This window comes from Melanotaenia boesemani, chromosome 13, assembly GCF_017639745.1.
Source record: "Melanotaenia boesemani isolate fMelBoe1 chromosome 13, fMelBoe1.pri, whole genome shotgun sequence".
NCBI lineage: Eukaryota > Metazoa > Chordata > Actinopteri > Atheriniformes > Melanotaeniidae > Melanotaenia > Melanotaenia boesemani.
Window position 1 is genome coordinate 17,767,556 of NC_055694.1, and position 18,869 is coordinate 17,786,424.

Sequence of the window (18,869 nt, forward strand, 5' to 3'; positions counted from 1 at the left end):
AGGCAGAATGCTGCAGCTTGTATCTATAATACTAACACATAGCAACACAGTGTCGACTCAGCCAAGCTTTCATATATTAAGGTCTCAACTAAGCTGTCTTCTCACTGAGTGTGTGTTTCGAAGATAAATCCAAGCCGCCATCTCCTCATGATTTTCTGTTACAATTCTAAACCAAGAGGGTTTTAAACAAAAACAAAAACCTGAAACATAAGTTGTTGGGACTGCTCATAAGCAGCTGAGGAAAATGTGAATGTAAAAATAAATACCAGAAAGAGAATATCTTAATATTTTGTATGTTCTGTATTTCTGGGAGTTAAAGTTATGAATTTTTTCCACCATCAGCCTCAATTCTCAGATCATTCAAAATTTCATAACCTCTCCTGTGCTGCTCCCCATCGGACACAGTGACTTACAGCTTTCATGATGAGCAGTGCAGGGCGCCTCCTGCTGTGTGAAACTTTTCAAACAGCCTGACCTTTGTGACAGGCTACAACATGCTCAAAGACAGGTGCCATCATGGCCTCAGGTCAGTGGGTGCACTCAATTAGTTTGGATATAAACAAAACACACAAGCAAAAAGCTGCGATCATTTTAGATGGCACAAACAACTGCAGAAATAGATCAGAGATTAACTCGATCACACATATTTCTCACTTACTTCCAAATCCTAACTTCTCTGAAACCAGCTGTTACCTTGGTAACCAGCATCAGTGACAGTGATGAGAAGTTTGTTTGGTAGAAAGAGAAGAAGAAGGGGCTTCTCTGAAAGAAAGAGGAGATGAGAACTGCATTTAAATAATGTTTAGCACAACTCTATGGATCTTATTTAGACAGACATTATTCACAATGTGTTTATCAATTAACTGTTCAAGACCTCTAGTTCATAATGAACAGATAAAAAAGTGAAGTTGTTGTCGTTTTCTTCTTCTTTTGAGTAATTTTTTTTATTTACTCCTCTCTTTTGACCTAGGTATATAACTGTAAATATTGGCAATCAAGTCAATTAAAGTTCAGAATTTGATTTTAATCCAAAACCCATTAGGTCCTATTGTCAAATCCCTCAATTTGATATTTTAGAGCTGTATAATACCAATTCACAGTATGATGGTGTCACTTACATCTATTTAACCCTTAGCAAACAGTACTCAGTATTAGCTGTTACTTGCAGCAGTCTTTTAAAATCTGATTGTTTTAACAAATTTTCAGTTTTCATTTTAGGTACAGATGTTCAAATTAAACACTTCAATTGCTGATATATAAGATAATCAAGAAAATGCTTGTCAGATTTAAGGCTAAAAGAATTAAAAATGTACTTAGAAACTCTTATTCAGACTCCTCCTTGTAAAAGTTTACATTTTGATGTGCTGCAATGTTACATAAAAATCCATTAATTGTTCTGAGATAATGACATTTTCTTTATTTTCCTAGCAATACGTTAGCATCTGAATGACAAACTTCAAAAACTCTACGCTTTTACGCACCTTGCAGTTTAAACAAAGTCCAAGATAAATATAATTTTGTTATCAGAGATGCCCAGAAAGCAGTTCTACACAGAAAAGTGTAAAACTTTGACACATTTTCACTTCAAAATGTACGTTTTCTGTCATACAGGGTGGGTTAATTGGTTCAATTCCCACCCTGCAGTTCAGAAGGAAATCCACTGAGGGCGCTCTTACACCACACTAGACGTCGTTTTGTAAATGGGAATTCATTACACAAAACAAAGTCACACATTGTCTTCAGTGTTTAAATTTAACCAAAGACAGAAGAAAACTGAAAACTGTAGGCAACATTAAGGCAACACGGAGAGAAATCAAACAAGCAGTTCGTCTTGAGGCAACTACATTTCCCGTCAGCCCTGGCGAGCGACTCAATCTTCCTTTTCAGAACCTTTTTCTTGGTTTGCGTCTGGATCGGCTGGATGGAGGCGCTACTGCGCAGCAACGATTAGTCTTGGGGGGGGGGGATTCTTGTGACTTTAATATATAATGCATTTCATAAATGCATGAGTTGACTTTAATTTTCATGCCTTTTCCTAGGCCTGTAATATTCTTTTAGTTTTTAATTTTGTATGACAAGCTGCGTTTCTACACAAAGTTGGATATAGAATATTATAAAAACATCTCTTTAGAGGAATTTCCCCCCCCACACTGAATCATCTGGACAAGCTGGAGTGAATGGGCTGTGTGAGCTCAGCAGCATCAGATTGGGGGTTTAGTTGTACAGAGCTCTCAGTGCCAACGCCTTTCCCCCCACTCTCAGCGCTTCTTTCTCTGCCGGGGAAACTTTGGCTCATACCGACTTGGGAGGTGTTCCCCTTCATCCTATAAGCTGCTAAAAACCACTATCCGACACTAAGAAGAAGTTGTTTGAGAGCGAAAATGGGCTGTACGATCAGCGCTGAGGACAAAGCTGCGGTGGAGAGGAGTAAAATGATTGATAAAAACCTGAGAGAAGACAGAGAAAAGTCCTCCAGAGAGGTGAAACTGCTTCTACTCGGTATGAATGATATCTACTTGCTCTTTTAAAATGCATGTTATTATTTTTTGTACTTTTAATTGTCATTCTTTCATTGAGAAACATACTCTAGTTTGTGAAGCTCCAACACTACTCCTCCCCCTGTTGATTTAAGGCAGCTGAGGCTCTTCATTTTCCTGACACATTAGAAATACACCAGATGTTGGTAAGACTTTGGCTGCCTCACTGGTTTTCTGTCAGCATTGAACTGTTGAAAAGAAAGCTCAGATGACAAGTGTTGCCACTTGTAAGAAAACACGCTATAATTCAGAAGGTCTGTTTTACCTCTGCTGCATCTAATGCTGACCCTATTCACACTGCCTAGGGCCATCACTGGAAAGGACTGTAGCACAAAGTGTATAACATTGGATTGTAACATTTATGTCTATTGTTTCATTTACACGTATTCTTTAACATATAACAGGTAATTTCAGTTAAAGACGTTGAACTTTACCCTTGCTGTTGAGCCATTGTGGTATCACATAGGCCCAGAAGAGGCAAACCAAACACTGCATTTTTATGCCCAGTTAGGCAATGGTTACAGTTTAGTCTGACAAGTAAATTCAACTTGTCTAACTTTCCTTTGCTCCAGTAAACGTGTATGGGTGGGAAATCAAATTATTGATTAAATTATGTCCAGTGCTGTGACGCTGTGGAATATGAGAAAATATTCAAGACTTTCTGTTGCTTCTAACTTTCTCTGAGAGATCATCCCACATGTCAACATAGATCGAATCACTGAACAGACATTGCCTTTAAATTACTGGAATGGTCATATATATATTTTTTTTAATGCACTTAGATACGACTCATAATGGTGGGTCTTGTGGATGCCACTTCTTGAAGCAGCATCAGGGTAAACTGCCTCATGTAACTCTTTTCACATTGGTGATTTTTAGCAAGCCACAAGGGATGCCAGTTTAAAGGTTAACAACAGCTGTGTCCCAATTCAGGGTCTATGCACTTCAAAGTGTGCAGACTACGTAGGCGTCAGCCTGACATGACTGCCATGTTTGATTATCACAGGATTAAAAATTTTAAACTTACTACAATTTTTCTTTCTCAGTCTTACACAAATTTCAACAACTAATCTTCAGACTGAACCTCACCAACGTCACGCAATGGATTTTAGAATTTAGATTTCAAATTTCTTCGTCTGTTGCGGTGGGCAAGCTGCCAGACAGGAAGTTGAGTTTGTGTATTAACTCAGTTCTCCTTCCTGAGGCCATCAACAGAATTGTGTCAGTTCACCTTAGGGGGACCCTGCCATAAGTTAAAAGGCATTTGTCAGTGCTTGCAGCAATGCCTTCAGCATAATAAGATCAGGTTGCCATGGCGACTATGCTCAGGTTGGCCGGGAAGTAGCTACATTCACTGATATTTTTAATGTTAATAGTTGCAAACTGTTGCTTTAAGTAGTGCCTGTTTCTGAGCAGCTTAAAAAAAGTAATAAGAAACTATTAAATGTATGAAATGCTATGATTGGGACTTAATGCTTCAGTTTTTAAAAGTAACAGTTCACTCAATTTATTAGTGGCCCAACAATATTTAGCTCTTTCTGGAAGTTTTTTCATTGTTCCTACAACATTTTTCCATTTAATCTTATTAGAGTTTCACAAAACATCATAACAGAGTCCATGAAAATACCACGCATGTGATTAAATGCAAATCTTAGTTCAGAGGTAATACAACGTATGCATTCATGCAGCGGGATTTCCTGAAGACATTACAACAGAATGCAGCTTTAATTGTTTTGATAAACATCCACCCAGCTGTCATATTTCTGTGCTGGAATGTGTGTGTTAATTCCAGTTCAGTGAGAAGGTCATGGTCTGAAAAGTGAACATTTGTCTCTGACAGCTTGGCTAAATGAGCAAGACAGTCAATTGTTTTGGAGAGACGAATGTAAAGTGTTATGTCTGTAGCCTCTTGACTAAAACAGGTTTTTACATACCACCTACATTTCCACACATTTCCACAAAAGTCTCACCTAACATCAGCTGTTACCAGCAACAGAAAGATCTCTGTGCAGTCGTTTTCCTGCTTTTTTCCTTTGTTATTTGTGTTCTGATCACATTTCCAATTGAAGCATGGAAATGAAAGGCAACTTTCTCATGAGTGCTAGACAAGTTTCTGCGATTATTCTTGTGCAGGAGATGCAAAACAAAACTATACATGTAAATCTACTTTCTATCTTTTTTGAGCTACCACCTGCAGCTGTGATGCAACTTTTTGGCTAAACTCCATCCACTTTTTCCAACATCGTTGTGTGATCAGAAAGTTCTTTTGTGTGTTTAAGCCATGTACATGTGTTTTTTTAAACATACTAATCCTAAAATTAGCTAACTAATGTATAACGCATTAGGCTCTGCAGCACTACAATGGCGGGTAAAATCTCATTGTATGGACATATTCATCCTCAAATACTGACCACAGAGATTTTTCCAGACAATCACTCCCTGTCTGTGGTGGAACAGGAGAGTTATAGGGGAAAAACAAAGAGGGGTTTGGCTGCTGCTCTTTATTCAAAGCCACAGAGTTTTAAAGCCAGTACACCCTTAAAATGAAAACGATCTCCTGTTTGACCATAAACAGTGATTCATGAAAAAAATCTGCATTTAAAATTCTTGTTAAATGAGGCTTGGTTTTGAGCCTGACTCCTGCATGGGTTTGGAGCACTGTGAATGCCTGTGTAAAGTTGGTCTGTGAACTGGCAGTGGGCCACGGTTGATAATCAGCCAAGCATAGCTATGAATGAGCGAGCCGGTGGCTGACAGCACTGAGTAGAGGGATCAACACAACTTGTCCTCTCCTCTGTGTGTGTGACAAGCTTAAATATCTTTTGCTGCTGTCAGCTTAACCAAAGAATTCACAGATTTGATTCGTGTTGGCCGATCATCAGAACACAATACTCTACCCTACTCTACCCTAATCCTCCTTGACAAAATTCTGCTGCTAAATATGATCACAGTCAATGCATTTTTCCTCCTTTTCATGTCAAACAATGACAGTTGTCCTTATTGAAAATATGTTTTCCTTACGGATGTTTTTTCTGACCCACTTAAAAAAGAAAAAGAAAACATCCATAATTCAAACACCAGAACCTGAAAAACGTATTTATTATTGTGGTTACTAAGCCAAAAACTGCTTTACTTCCAGTCTAAACTCAGCTAAGCTGTTAATGGAGATACTTGCAGACTGTTGTGTGACTTTAACAACTAATGATGTGGTTGTGTATTTTAACTATTGCTCTGCCCAGGGGGGTAAATCCAGCATTTAGTAATTAATCATGCTGGCAGTTTTGCTCAGAGATCAGAAATGGTTCTACATCCCAGTAAGTATTTTCTCTTGCCTTAGCACAGCTTGACTTTACATGTTATGTCTTCTCATTTTTCTTTTTTACATTTTCAGACCATATGTGAGTGATCTTTTGGTAGGCTCTATCAATCTCCTAACGGATCATTACATTGCCAAGCAAACAAGGAGTTGTCTGGTCCATGGCATCATTTGTGGACTCTCTGTTTTACAAATTTAGCACAGGGAAATTTAATTAATTCTAAGATCTTTAATAAAGACGACTGGACTTCTTTTCTTGGTTCTGAAGTTCTTCTTTTTGGATGATAGGTGAAATGTCTTCAAGAGCCAAGAACGTATGCCCAGTTGTCCTGGATGAAATAATGAAAATAAAATGCATTGTGGTTGCTGTTACTGGAAAATATAGCCAAATAGAAATAGCTGGTGTGCACAGGTCTTGTTGCACAAATGACAAATCTAGTGACCATTCTCTCTGACTTTGAACTTCTTTAGGCTTGAAGTCTATGAAATGTTCTCCTTTGTGATTTGAGCTGTACTTTGTGATATTGTAATATCTACTTCGTGATATTAAACGGTCAGTAGGTGATCATCAAAGTGCTGGAAGTTGATCATTCGATGATGGTGCCGTTTAATCAAGACAGAATATCATTCCTCCATCTTCTATTCTTGATTAATCCAATTTATTGTACACAATTATGGCAGGATTGATATCAGGCAAAGGACGGGGTACCCTGTACCAGTACATCACAGGGCCAGAAAAACAACCATGCACAATCAGTCCTAGGGACAATTTAAAGTCTCTAATTAACCTAACATGCTCAGTTTTGGACTTTGGGATAAATCTGAAAGCAGAAGAACACCCACTAACTCACAGGGAGAACATGCACACTCAACACAAAAAAGGTCCTGGCAGAGATTTGAGTAAGGAATCATCTTACTGGGAAAGACATTACCAACCACCACATCACCATGAAGCCCAGTTGAAGAACAGCTAGTGGAAAATCATGGATATTTCTGTTAGTTTGTTTCACCTGTTGTTATACTGGTGAATAGAAAAGAACAAATATACGTAACTGGGTACTGGGTAGTAAACTAGTTGAGCAGATCCCCATGTTAGAGTCCCATTGCTTTTCTTTTTTCTTCATGTTATCTCTATTTTTCTGCTTGGTTTTCTCTATCTCTGTCATTAAATAAAGGCCTATACATTCCCATTAAACACACACACACACACAACTACTGTACAGAATTATCACAGGTAGTTCAGATAATCAGTATTAAATGTTTATGCTAACTAGGACAGGGCCAAAGTTTGGGTTCGGTGTTTTTTCTTCAAAGTAAATGGAGCAATATGAACCATTTTTGTGGCAAGAAGCTGAATAAGAACATTCCCTTTTATGTCTAACTATTCATTTTTATTTATAGAACCTCTCCAGAGGGCCCTCCTAAAAGTTTTGAGAATGTCATCACAGTGTAAAGACTGTGGCACGGTGCAGAAGCTGGCCATGGAGTTTAGAAGAAAAAGAAAGTTAAAAAACACTTTTTTGGGGTTAGTTTTTATCCTCCCTGTGTGTGACTAAGATGACATAAGTCCAACTGTTGTACTTTTTACATGGAGAGCTACAGCTTTTAACTGATTAGGGAGTGGACAGAAATTTTGCCAGCAGCTTTATTGATAAATGTCTTTGTTTCATCATCTAGTTTCTGATTCTGCTTTTTTTCCTGCTATTTTAGAGATTGAAATTAATCAAATACTACAACTTTGTTCTATTAAATACAACTGACAGTTTTCAATAGTCTTCACTGCAGTTGTTGAAAGGAAGGAACAGCTCCTGTTATTCAGGGTTTGGGTCAGGGAACAGGTTGGTGTTTGCTGAAAGACTCTTTGAGTCAAACATGGTGTTTTTATGACCCTTCTGCTCTGTCACGCCCAGCTCAGCATGATAACTGGGGTTGTCTCTCCAGTGGAAAAACACTGTCACAGCCAGAATCCTGGCTGCTGTTTCCTCTTGGACTGATTGTTGTAAAAATATTGTTAACGGTTGCTTACGTTAAATCCTTTCCGTACTCATCATTATTATGATATCACTTACTGTAATGGAAGCTTTGTATCAGTTAATCATCTGACACAAAATGCCCCATATTATGAAAGCTAAAATGAACCTGATGTTAGTTCCCCATATTATCTTTGCCTCTGCAGTTTGTACTTGTTTTACAGTTAGTTAGCAGCATGTGATTTCTTCACATGATGTTGCTGTTATTTTCTATGACCAAGGCAAATTGAATGCACTCACACTTACAGACTGTTGTCTGGTACATCACTGATCACTGCAGCATGAATGACTGTATACACTCCCCAAGGCTGCGCTTAAATGACTGCTGCTGAAATGCATCACAAGCCAGCTTTTTCTGAGGAATTTAGTCAAAAACATACGGTGCTATGTTTATTGCATAATTAAATGACATCAGATTAATTTCAGGTACTCTGAAAAGCCAGTTTGATCCATTGTCTGTCTGAGAGGTGTCTAAACTCTGTGGTGGTATGTTGATTCTTGGGATCGGTGCCTAATCTTGCCAATGCTCCTCCTTTTCCAGGTGCAGGGGAATCTGGGAAAAGCACAATAGTAAAGCAGATGAAGTAAGTCACAACGTGTTTCACAGTCTGGATAACACTGCACATGATATATTAGACTTCCTTTAAGAAACTTTTGTGCTATTTTTGTGTTACACTGATGAAAGACAGACACTCCCTTTTTCAGCTGCCAGCCCACTGAGCTCATGCTTGTGGAAATGCTGTAGAAGCAGAGTAGCAGCCTCATTTTGCTCCACTCAGGCAGACGAGGAAGCCCCCTTTTGCATAACATACTAAATAATGGACACAGAGGCCAGTTGTAACCTGGCAGGACTTGAATAGAGTCCTCCGGTTCCCACATTAGGCATGCTGTATTCTCAGTGAAGCTCAAATTCCAGCACTAATGACAGTGCTGCATGACAATTTCCAAATGTGTCTTTTGTCCCACATTAGTCAAAGCAGCTGTTCACAGTCATACATTTATGTTAACCATTAAAGCATATTTATATTTAATGTCTCTTTCAGGATCATTCATGAAGATGGCTACTCAGAAGAGGAGTGCAAACAATACAAAGTCGTTGTGTACAGCAACACCATCCAGTCCATCATGGCCATTATCAGGGCCATGGGCCAGCTCGAGATAGATTTTGGGGATGCTGCACGGGCAGTAAGTTAACAGCCGCTTTCTCATTTGTAATTTAAATCATCACAGAAGCAATTTTATAGAGTCAGCATTTATTAATTTTGTTGCTAGGGTGATGCCCGCCAGCTGTTTACCCTGGCCTGCACAGCAGAAGAAGGGGTGATGTCTGCAGAGCTGACCGGTGTGATTCGAAGGTTGTGGAATGACAGTGGAGTTCAGGCCTGCTTCGATCGCTCACGAGAGTATCAGCTTAACGACTCTGCCGCATAGTGAGGATTTCACACGCTGCACAAACTCTGATGGAATTGTATTGCACTTTAGGATATTATTGTTGCCTTCATGAGATATCCAGTCTCATGTTGCCTACTCTTACTCCTGTTTGCAAAGTTTTCACAGAAAAGGAAGGCATGATGCATCTTGTCCTTCCTGGTCCTGTGTCAGCTTGTTGCACAGCTGATTACATTCCTGACAAAGCAATGAAATGAAGGAGAAGCTGACAACTGACAAACTTTTTTTGGCAAAATATGTGCAGATTTTGATGGGAGTCACCAAAATAAATTGTTTGGTGTAGCTGAAAGAAGACAAAAGTAAATATTGGGCTAAATATAGTTTTTGTCCTGTAGTACCAGTCAGACACAGATGAAGCTTATAGTTCTCAGTATCTCTTCATATCACACTCCAACCTGAGAGAAAAAGTCACTGTGTGAAGGACACATTCTTTGTTGTGAAAACAGCCGAGCTGCCGTGACTTTCTATGCACTTTGTCCACACTGCAACAAGAGGAACCAGTGGAGTTAGTCTGTTTTTACTCAACCCACGAGGAGCCAATGTTTATCATCCATGAAAATATGAGCCCATATTTAGTATCGTTCTATGGCGTCCTCAGAGCAAGCCCTCCACATGACCAGATACCATTATATATCTGTCAGACTTTTTCCTGCTCTGTTTTCAAAGCCCCTGAATGACTTAACCTTATGATGTGAAAAGAAGAAGAAGAAGAAAACACATCAACAGTGATCTCTGGAGAAGATTTTAATGCGAGTATAAAATGTACTACAAGAACACATTTGCTTTTAGATCATGTAATTTTCTTTGCTCTTTCTTTGCAGCTATTTGAACGACTTGGACAGGATCTGCAAGCTGAACTACGTCCCGACGCAGCAGGACGTGTTGCGCACACGTGTGAAGACCACTGGGATTGTGGAAACTCACTTCACCTTCAAAGATCTCTATTTCAAGTTAGTACTGCCGCTTATGATGGACCTCAGCCTCAGCTGGGCTGGTGGAACCATAGAAACAGGTTTGAAAGCCATTTGGAGGCTGAGCTTTTTTACTGTACCCATTAGTGTTCAATTTGGAGGTATTTATTATAGAATTTACACAGATATTGTACAATGAGTCATAAATGGTGTAAGAAAATTTGGCTTAGGTTATTTCTGTGGATTTAGAAAGCCAAATATATATATAAATAATATATATATATATATTATTTATATATATAAAATAAATATAAATAAATACTAGTGAAACATTAGTGGTAATAGCTTCCTTGTCCTGCCTTTGTAACCCAATAAAATGATCAGGACATGAAAATGTGTAATCATTGAATTGATGTTGCAGCACATGGCGTACTTTCATTTAATTTCTGTGTCAGCTTAGTGAAGATCAGTCTGTCTCTGAGGGCCTCAGGTGGAGGCAGAGGCAACACACACACAAACAGGAGATTACAAAGTGAGGTCACCTGCGTGTGTGTGTGTTGTGCTCTTGCCCTGGATTTAAAATCCTCGTAAACCACTGATATTAAAATGACATTAAAACTGGTATGACTACACTCATTTATTAATACAGTCGCTGAGTTTGTGTGTTTGTGTGTGTCCTCAGGATGTTTGATGTTGGAGGTCAGCGCTCAGAGAGAAAGAAGTGGATCCATTGTTTTGAGGGCGTCACATCAATCATTTTCTGTGTAGCGCTCAGTGACTATGACCTCGTCTTGGCTGAGGATGAGGAGATGGTAAGTGATGGAAACACTGTGGTCAGAGTGGTCATGAGATAGTTAAGCATGGCTCAAATATTAATTACTTCTGGCCTTAAGTTAATAAGTGTGAGGATGAGAAAAATAACATGGAATTTGTTGTTTGCAGGCAGCACTGATTGATTTTTGGAGGGCTAGCATGAGTAAATCTATTTTAATTCTATTTTGCTTTAAGCTGTTGATTAATCATAATATCCTGTAATCTCTTGTGGTGGAGCAATGTGTCATTAGTATCAAAAGACACCTAATAATATTGTTTTTTTTTTAAGTATTTTAATTTGGGTCCTGGCAGGAAAAAGATCCAGATTCAGCCAAGAATATTTTATATTCTGATACTATGTGTAAAATGTGTCACACATCTCAAGTCATACCATAGAAAAATACTTTTGCATTAAGCGTTAAGTTGCATAGTGAGGAATGAGGGATCAGGCTGTGCCTGCAGCCCAGTTTATGTGCACAGTGTGCACATATCGGAGTCAGATCTCCATCACTTCTGCTTCTAAAATGACAAGATAGTGATTTTGTGGTTGTTTGCTACTTTTTGTTTCACTCTCCCCTTTTCTGTCTGTTCTCTTCCCTTCTCTCCTCCGTCTGCCTTCTTCCTTCTGTAGTTACTTCAGTCTGGTCCAGCAGTAATGAGTAAAATTGGCAAGAAATATATTAAAAACAAACTAATTAAAATCCTAAAATAAAGTAATAATAAAGAATAACATTTAGGACTCCTAAGGAGCCCCAAATCCAAAAGGCTCCTCTTGGCACAGTAAATTTGTTCAGCACAAAATGGCAGCCAGACCATCATTCAGCTGTCATGATGCTGGACAGGATGGGTTAAATTGACATGTATATATATATATATATATATATATATATATATATATATATATATATATATATATATATATAGCATAATCCATATATAGCATATACAGTATGCTGTGGGATGGCATCCCATTCCTCAACCAGGAGTTGTTAATTGTATGGTTGTGTTGGTCACTGTGTCACATATGACATGCCCAAGTTGATCCCACAAGAGTTCAGTATGATAGAGGTGTGGGCTCGTGGCAGGCCATTCCATGCGCTAAACTCTAAACCTCTGGAGAAATTCTGTAATGATCCTGGCTCTCTGGGGAAGAGCAGTTTCATCTTTGGAGGATATAGTTAAGTCCTTGATTCTAGAGATAGAGGATTGCTACAAGCTCCAGAATCTCATTCCAACATGTCTGTCAGTCAATTTGGTGCCAATCAGATACCAGTCATACATGTGTGACTGACACAAACCTCACAGCACTTGAATTTCAAAACAAGAGTGGATACCAACAGAAGAATGGAACGGGATTTTGGCACATTTTTTGTGGGCACTACCCAAACGTTTAGCTGTGTTGTTCATGCTACAAATGTAAAGGTGACTAATCCGGCTTTCCAGTGATGTATAACACAACACCAATGGGTGTTATTAAAAGGGGGAAAAACTGACAAATTTTCTTACTTTTTGTGTTAAGTTTGTAAAAACAACAACAAAAATCTACATTGTCCTGTACTAAAAACACTTCACACTAGCAGTTGAGCCATTTACCCCTTAAAGATATGTCTACGAGGAAAATAAATCAAGGTAGAAGCTAATCTGTCATAGAACAGAAATACATTCAGACCTCTGTTAATTACTGTATGTATAGTTCACAAGGGAGCAATTATCATCCCCATCACTGAATCCCACTGACTAATGTAGTATACGTTCCACTGTTGCTACCGTTTGGCCATGGACATGGTACTTTTCTGTACCATCTGGAGCCAGGACAATGGCAGCATCACAGGGGCATCTTTGCATGGGTCTTGTTCAGCTGCATCCCACATTGATCAGATTGGGATTGGGAGAGTTTAAAAGTTGAGTCAATGCCATCAGTCCTTGTTGTGATTATTGAGCTAGAGGTGGCAGCACACATTTTCGGCCACAGAGAAGCAACATCCACATAGACGCCAGGACATCAGTTGTGTAGTTATATGTAATAGCGTACATCTGTACAGTATAGGCAATATAAGCAGCTATGTCACAATTTCCTCATGCCATTTGATAACGTTAGAATTCAACACTATCATCGATATTGTGTTCCCACTTGGTGTTAACTTGTGTCCAGGAATAATTGATTTGTGGCTACACATCACTGTTTTTCCCACCAGCATTACCAAGGAAGAAGTAACAAATCAAAGAAGAGATTGATTTTGTTGATACTGGATGTTTGGACAAGTCATAGCAGGAAAATCATGGGTTACTAATCACATTAACAATGGCTCTGCTCTATTTACATGTGTCTGTGAGCCAAACTACTGTGACCCTAAGCTAGGTTTTACAACTAGTCAATGATGTCTGGCTCCACTTCAGGCAGTGTATAATATGATTTCCATTAGTCTGTTTTTTAATAATTCGGTCGATTTGCATGGTTTTTTATTATTGGGTCACACAGAGCCTTTTGTTCAGCTTAGCATAAGCAGCATGTGCCACTCTGTCTCATATCCAAATTTAGAGGCCTGACCAAAGCTGATGCTAACCAACACTGTGCTGTGAGGCTTTAAAGAGCTGCCTACAAAAAAGTATTTCAATGGAATTCCATATGTGACATGTCAACAAGTATTTTCTTAGAAAGCCCTTTTAGGCACAAGCTCACAACTGTTGTTTTTCTTCAGAATCGAATGCATGAGAGCATGAAGCTTTTTGACTCCATCTGCAACAATAAGTGGTTCACACTCACCTCCATCATCCTCTTCCTCAACAAGAAAGACTTGTTTGAAGAGAAGATCAGCAGGAGTCCGCTCACTATCTGCTACCCGGAGTATGCTGGTGAGACTAATTGTACATTAGGAGTTGAAGATCTCATCTGATAGTCAGCTAACATGTAATTGTTCCATAAGGATTTAGATATTTGTTTTTCATTGATATGTTGCAGTATGTACTTCTAGGGAATACAGGTATGTGATTAAAACTTTAATTTATTGGATAATTTGGCTTAGGAGGAACAGTTTGCAAGCTGTGATTTGGTTTAAACTTTGGATCTATTACTGTATCTTTATTTTGACAGAAATGTCAATGAACAAGTGAATAAATTAATAAATGAATAAATAAATAGATCTAATATATATATATATATATATATATATATATATATATATATTTATATATATATATATATATTTATTTTTTTTTACTGTAGGTGGAAACTCGTACGAAGAAACAGCAGCTTATATTCAGTGTCAGTTTGAAGACTTAAATAAACGAAAGGACACCAAGGAGATCTACACCCACCTCACTTGTGCCACAGATACCAAGAATGTGCAGTTTGTGTTTGACGCTGTCACCGATGTCATTATCAAGATCAACCTGAGGGAGATTGGTCTCTACTGAAATTTTAGCCACCTTCCAGGTCAGTGTTCTGGCTCTCAGCTGCACTTTATAAACATTTTCATTCCAAACCCAGCCATTTCAGATGCTAGATTGCTGCATCTTCCCACATGAATTCCCTCCTGATGACAGTATAAGCCACTTTCAGTACTGCTATAATACTGTGTTAGATGAAAAGTATAATTATGGGCTAAAATGCAAAAAATATCATGTTATGCATTGCAGTACAAGGTTACTAGATCACCACCACAACTTTCACTAGATTCAGACATATTCTTTGAACAGAAAATCACAAGATGCATATTCATTAGCTTATTTTCTTTTTAGCCTTGTCGCTGCTGTAGCCACAAATGTAGTCATGATATGACTTTTTATTGCCTAAAAAGATATGGATTTAGTGTGATACACCTTTTGTTTAAAGACTTTAATGATTGTTGTATGACAAATCTGGCCCAGATGATTGTTGTTGATTTGCATATAATTTAAGCAATATGTCTAAATGTCCTCACAATCCTGTCAGCTTTAGTTGTTGAAGGATACTGAAGTACTTGTATTTAGTAAACTGAGAAAACACATCATTTACTGGTCCCAAACCAAATCAGTTGCATATATTCATAAAAACAGCAGTTGTTCTCTATCTCTCTCCATACAGTGTGACAAATGATTATGCAGAGCAGTTTCAAAGACTTTAAATAGTTTGCAAAGAACTCAAAATGTACACACGTCATAATTTTTTGCGTTACGCAACAAAAACAAATGGGAAACTAATTTTTACAGATCAAGTTGTATATTAACATAGGAGCCCATCTTTGATATCACCTCAAACCTCTTTCATCCCTTAAATATTGGAGCTGTTGGGGTGAAGGGTCTTGCGTAAGTGCACCTTGGAGTTGGGGAACAATTTTGAACCAGGGGTTGTTGCTTACTTTGACCATTTAGCCATTAGCACTGACGTTTACATGGCCTGTCCCAATATTTTCAGGAGAGAAATATACATTCAGGCTTTAAAGTTTAAAGATATACTAATAGTTTGACTTAATTACTGTAATGTACAACAAATAAAAACAGTAGTAATACAACAGCACTGAGGACAATTGTACGCTTGTGCACTACTATGGTGTAATTTAACTAAGTTTAAACAATTTAAAATTAATTAAGAAAATATGCGCTTCACATTTTTCATTGTAAATGAAAATAGTAACTTACAATGGCATTGTTTCCAAATGTATTAATGTTAACCTTTGTTATTCTTGCAGGTTATTTTAAGAATCAGGACTTTTGGGATGTCTTTTCTGTGGAAGGTGAATTGGAAAGCAGGCATCACAAAGGACTAAGCTTGTGATTATGGTGCATGCAGGACCTAAATTGCACTAAATTTGGGGACTCTGAACTGTGATTACTTTGTCTCGTTAGATTTAAGACGTGGACCACACGGGGAGAAATTATGTTTGAGGGGAGGGGACTGGTAAAATGAATACCATGACTGTTACATTAAAATCTATGCACCACGTGGAAAGTGAAACCTCTCCAGTTGACTCTAATGTATTTATAGTTTGTCTTTAATCTGCACAAGGACCAAAACAAACCTGTCTATAAGATCTATCACTGCATCTCACCGTAGTTTCACAGCTAAAATGTTTATTCTGTTCACCATGCTCTTGTGGTTTGTCTTCTCGGTGGTAAATGCTTTTAATGACTGTTTGAATTTATTATATTTTATTTTACGTTTAGTTGCAGTTAAGTTTCTACTTTTTTTTTTTTGGATGTATGAATTCATTAACTTAAGTATTTTACAGATATTTTGTGTGAGCAGTTTAATGTACAGTAACTGTGTGGGTGTGGGGTCAATTAGCTAGTCTCATGATGTCTACATAGTTGTTTTGATTTGAAATAGCACAAACTGTATTTAACAGTCTGATTATCTTCAGGACACATCTCTGAATCAGTCTGTTTGTGAATCAGTGTGTTTATTGTGTTTTTTGTTTGGTGGTTGGTTTTTATCATACTTTAAATATGTTTAATATTATTCAACCAGTGCAAGTTAAAAAAAAAGAGTTTGTAAAGTGGAAATCTCTGAATTTTGGTAAAGACACATCAGTACTTAAAAATATAAATAGACCTGCAGTTTTATAAAGTCGGACGAAGGAAGGGTGCTGCTGCTATATTCTGTTTAAGGTTGAAGTCTAAAGAAACAAGACATATTAGCAATTTAACTATTTTTTTAAACAATATCCTAATTATCAGTGTCTGGAGTACCAGAAGCTCATAACAAGAGTCAGTAGCAGAATAAGCTGATTGCAATGGGAGGGAAGTTTTTTATGGGTGAAACTACAAACACAACTCTGCTCTCCTCCCACAAATGCATTTTCATTACAAATGTGACACCATTTAAAAGGGAAACTAAAAAACGTTCCAGCTATGTAAGTGTTTTTGTTAAGCAACATTGTTACATCAACGAAATAATCACCAAATGCAAATTTCTTGCTTTATTTGCTCATTTTAAAATCACATAATGGTGGCACAAAGCTGACTGTGTCTTTCCTCAGAGGCAGCGTTACTCAGATGTCACCCACCGTGAAGAACTATTCAGGCATAGTTTCTCCTAAACAGTACAGATAATAAGGTCAGCCACATTGGTATTTCCTATTTTTAGAAATCAGTGACACATCTGTATGACTAAACTGAGGGCTAATGTGTTCCAGCTGCTGCACACACACCACACCTTGTAAATATTACAACCGAAAAAACAAATTCAGACTGATTTCAATCCATAATTATCCATTTGTAAGTTAACACGATTGCACAGAGGGACACTTTCTTCTCCCTTTATACTATCATGTGTCTTTTTTGCTTTTATGTATTCTAAGTTTATGCAAGTGGATCATAGCTGGTTTGTTCATTTTGATCTTTAAAAACACCAGGAATTTGCAAGAAAATGATATAATTTGTGATGTTCTTGCTTGCTGAAGGGCTTTTAAAACTTTTTAGATGGAACGAGATAGTCCACGGCACTGTGGAATAAGCTAAATAAGGTTAAGTTTGGTTTTGAGGAATTAGCTGACAGGGAATGATAAAATTTGTACTTTTAGGTTTCATGGGCCACATTTACATGAGATTTTCAATTCACTTTTAATTCAGAATGAAAATGAAATCCTCTAAAAGATTTAAAATACCCTTATAAACACAATTTGGAATTACACAAAGGAGAATATTTTAAATCAGAATTAAAAAACATCGTGTAACCATGGCTATTGTTCAATTTTTTAAAAGACTGTCAAGAAGGCTTCAGTAGTACCTTTAGTAGTAGTACCTTTGCATACCTACAAAGATCTGCTGCTTCTTTTTACCGTTAGAAACTCTGTAAATAGGTGAAAAAGCACTGCATCGAGAATAAACCTGATGTTAAAAAAACTATGCTAAAGACACGTGACATTTAGTGTGTACTTATTGAATTTTGTTCTGTTTTGCCCGACTGAAACGTACTAAAAGACTAATACTGCTCATTAAAACCTAGCAATAAAGTTTCTTGCTATCTTCAGATACTGTTTTCATTTAGTTTTGTTCTTAGTTGCCAGTAAGTCCCATGACTCAGGCCCTTCACAATCCTACTGTAAATATCCACTTTGCTGATTATTTACCATTTTAATTTGTTTTGCTCCCTCAATAATGAACTTCCATACATTGCCATTTACTGAGGGAAGTTGTATAACAGCAGCATTGTCCTCAACAAGTGAGAGTCCGAGGCCGCATTAACAGCCTTGTTTCCCTAATCCGATATACCATATTCAGCAGAGGACAGTGAAATTCTGCACAAAGACACAAACACACAAGTGAAGTTAATGCATCTTTATTTCATGCCTCTACATTTCATAAGAAAGAACAAAAAGTAGATTTTTTGTTTCCTTTTCATAATAAAGCATCAACCCGCTAGTGTTTCCCTCTCGTATATTTCCATATCATTTATCTGTCAAAATATAGTAACGTATCTACTCTTATGTACAAAGTTTCTCTACAATGTTTGATGTTGTGGAAATTATTCATTACTTTAAAATGTTAAGCGAGTTGAATACATTAATACTATTTATATTAGATACATGCACAATTTTGGTTTGTAATCTGGATATACTGCAAGCATGGGAATATCTGAGATATTTGCTCAGCAACTTTTCACAGTTTTAAGTATCAAGACCACAGAGACTACTGTACACAAAAACAAAAACAAGATTTCAATGTCTCTATTCAGAAATTATATTTATATTTTCCCAGATTGCTTTGGTCATTTTACAGAGCTTGGCTTTAAGAGCAAATATAACTCACAACACAGCAGTCAACAAAATGCTCTGAGGATCGAAGGAGCAGCTATTTCATCGTCATACCTTCAAATCTTTAGATGTGAGACTGT

General features: G+C 37.6%; 1 protein-coding gene across 1 annotated transcript; it reads left to right on the forward strand.

Annotated features, from left to right (window-relative positions):
- The first annotated feature begins 1,917 nt into the window (after positions 1 to 1,917).
- On the forward strand, positions 1,918 to 18,616 carry gnai3 (guanine nucleotide binding protein (G protein), alpha inhibiting activity polypeptide 3). Its single transcript, XM_042004365.1, has 9 exons — positions 1,918 to 2,499; positions 8,425 to 8,467; positions 8,927 to 9,068; positions 9,156 to 9,313; positions 10,154 to 10,282; positions 10,926 to 11,055; positions 13,756 to 13,909; positions 14,280 to 14,489; positions 15,724 to 18,616. Exons 1-8 carry the CDS (start codon positions 2,382 to 2,384, stop codon positions 14,468 to 14,470), a joined length of 1,065 nt encoding a protein of 354 aa, XP_041860299.1. The 5' UTR covers positions 1,918 to 2,381; the 3' UTR covers positions 14,471 to 14,489; positions 15,724 to 18,616.
- Positions 18,617 to 18,869: the final 253 nt, after the last annotated feature.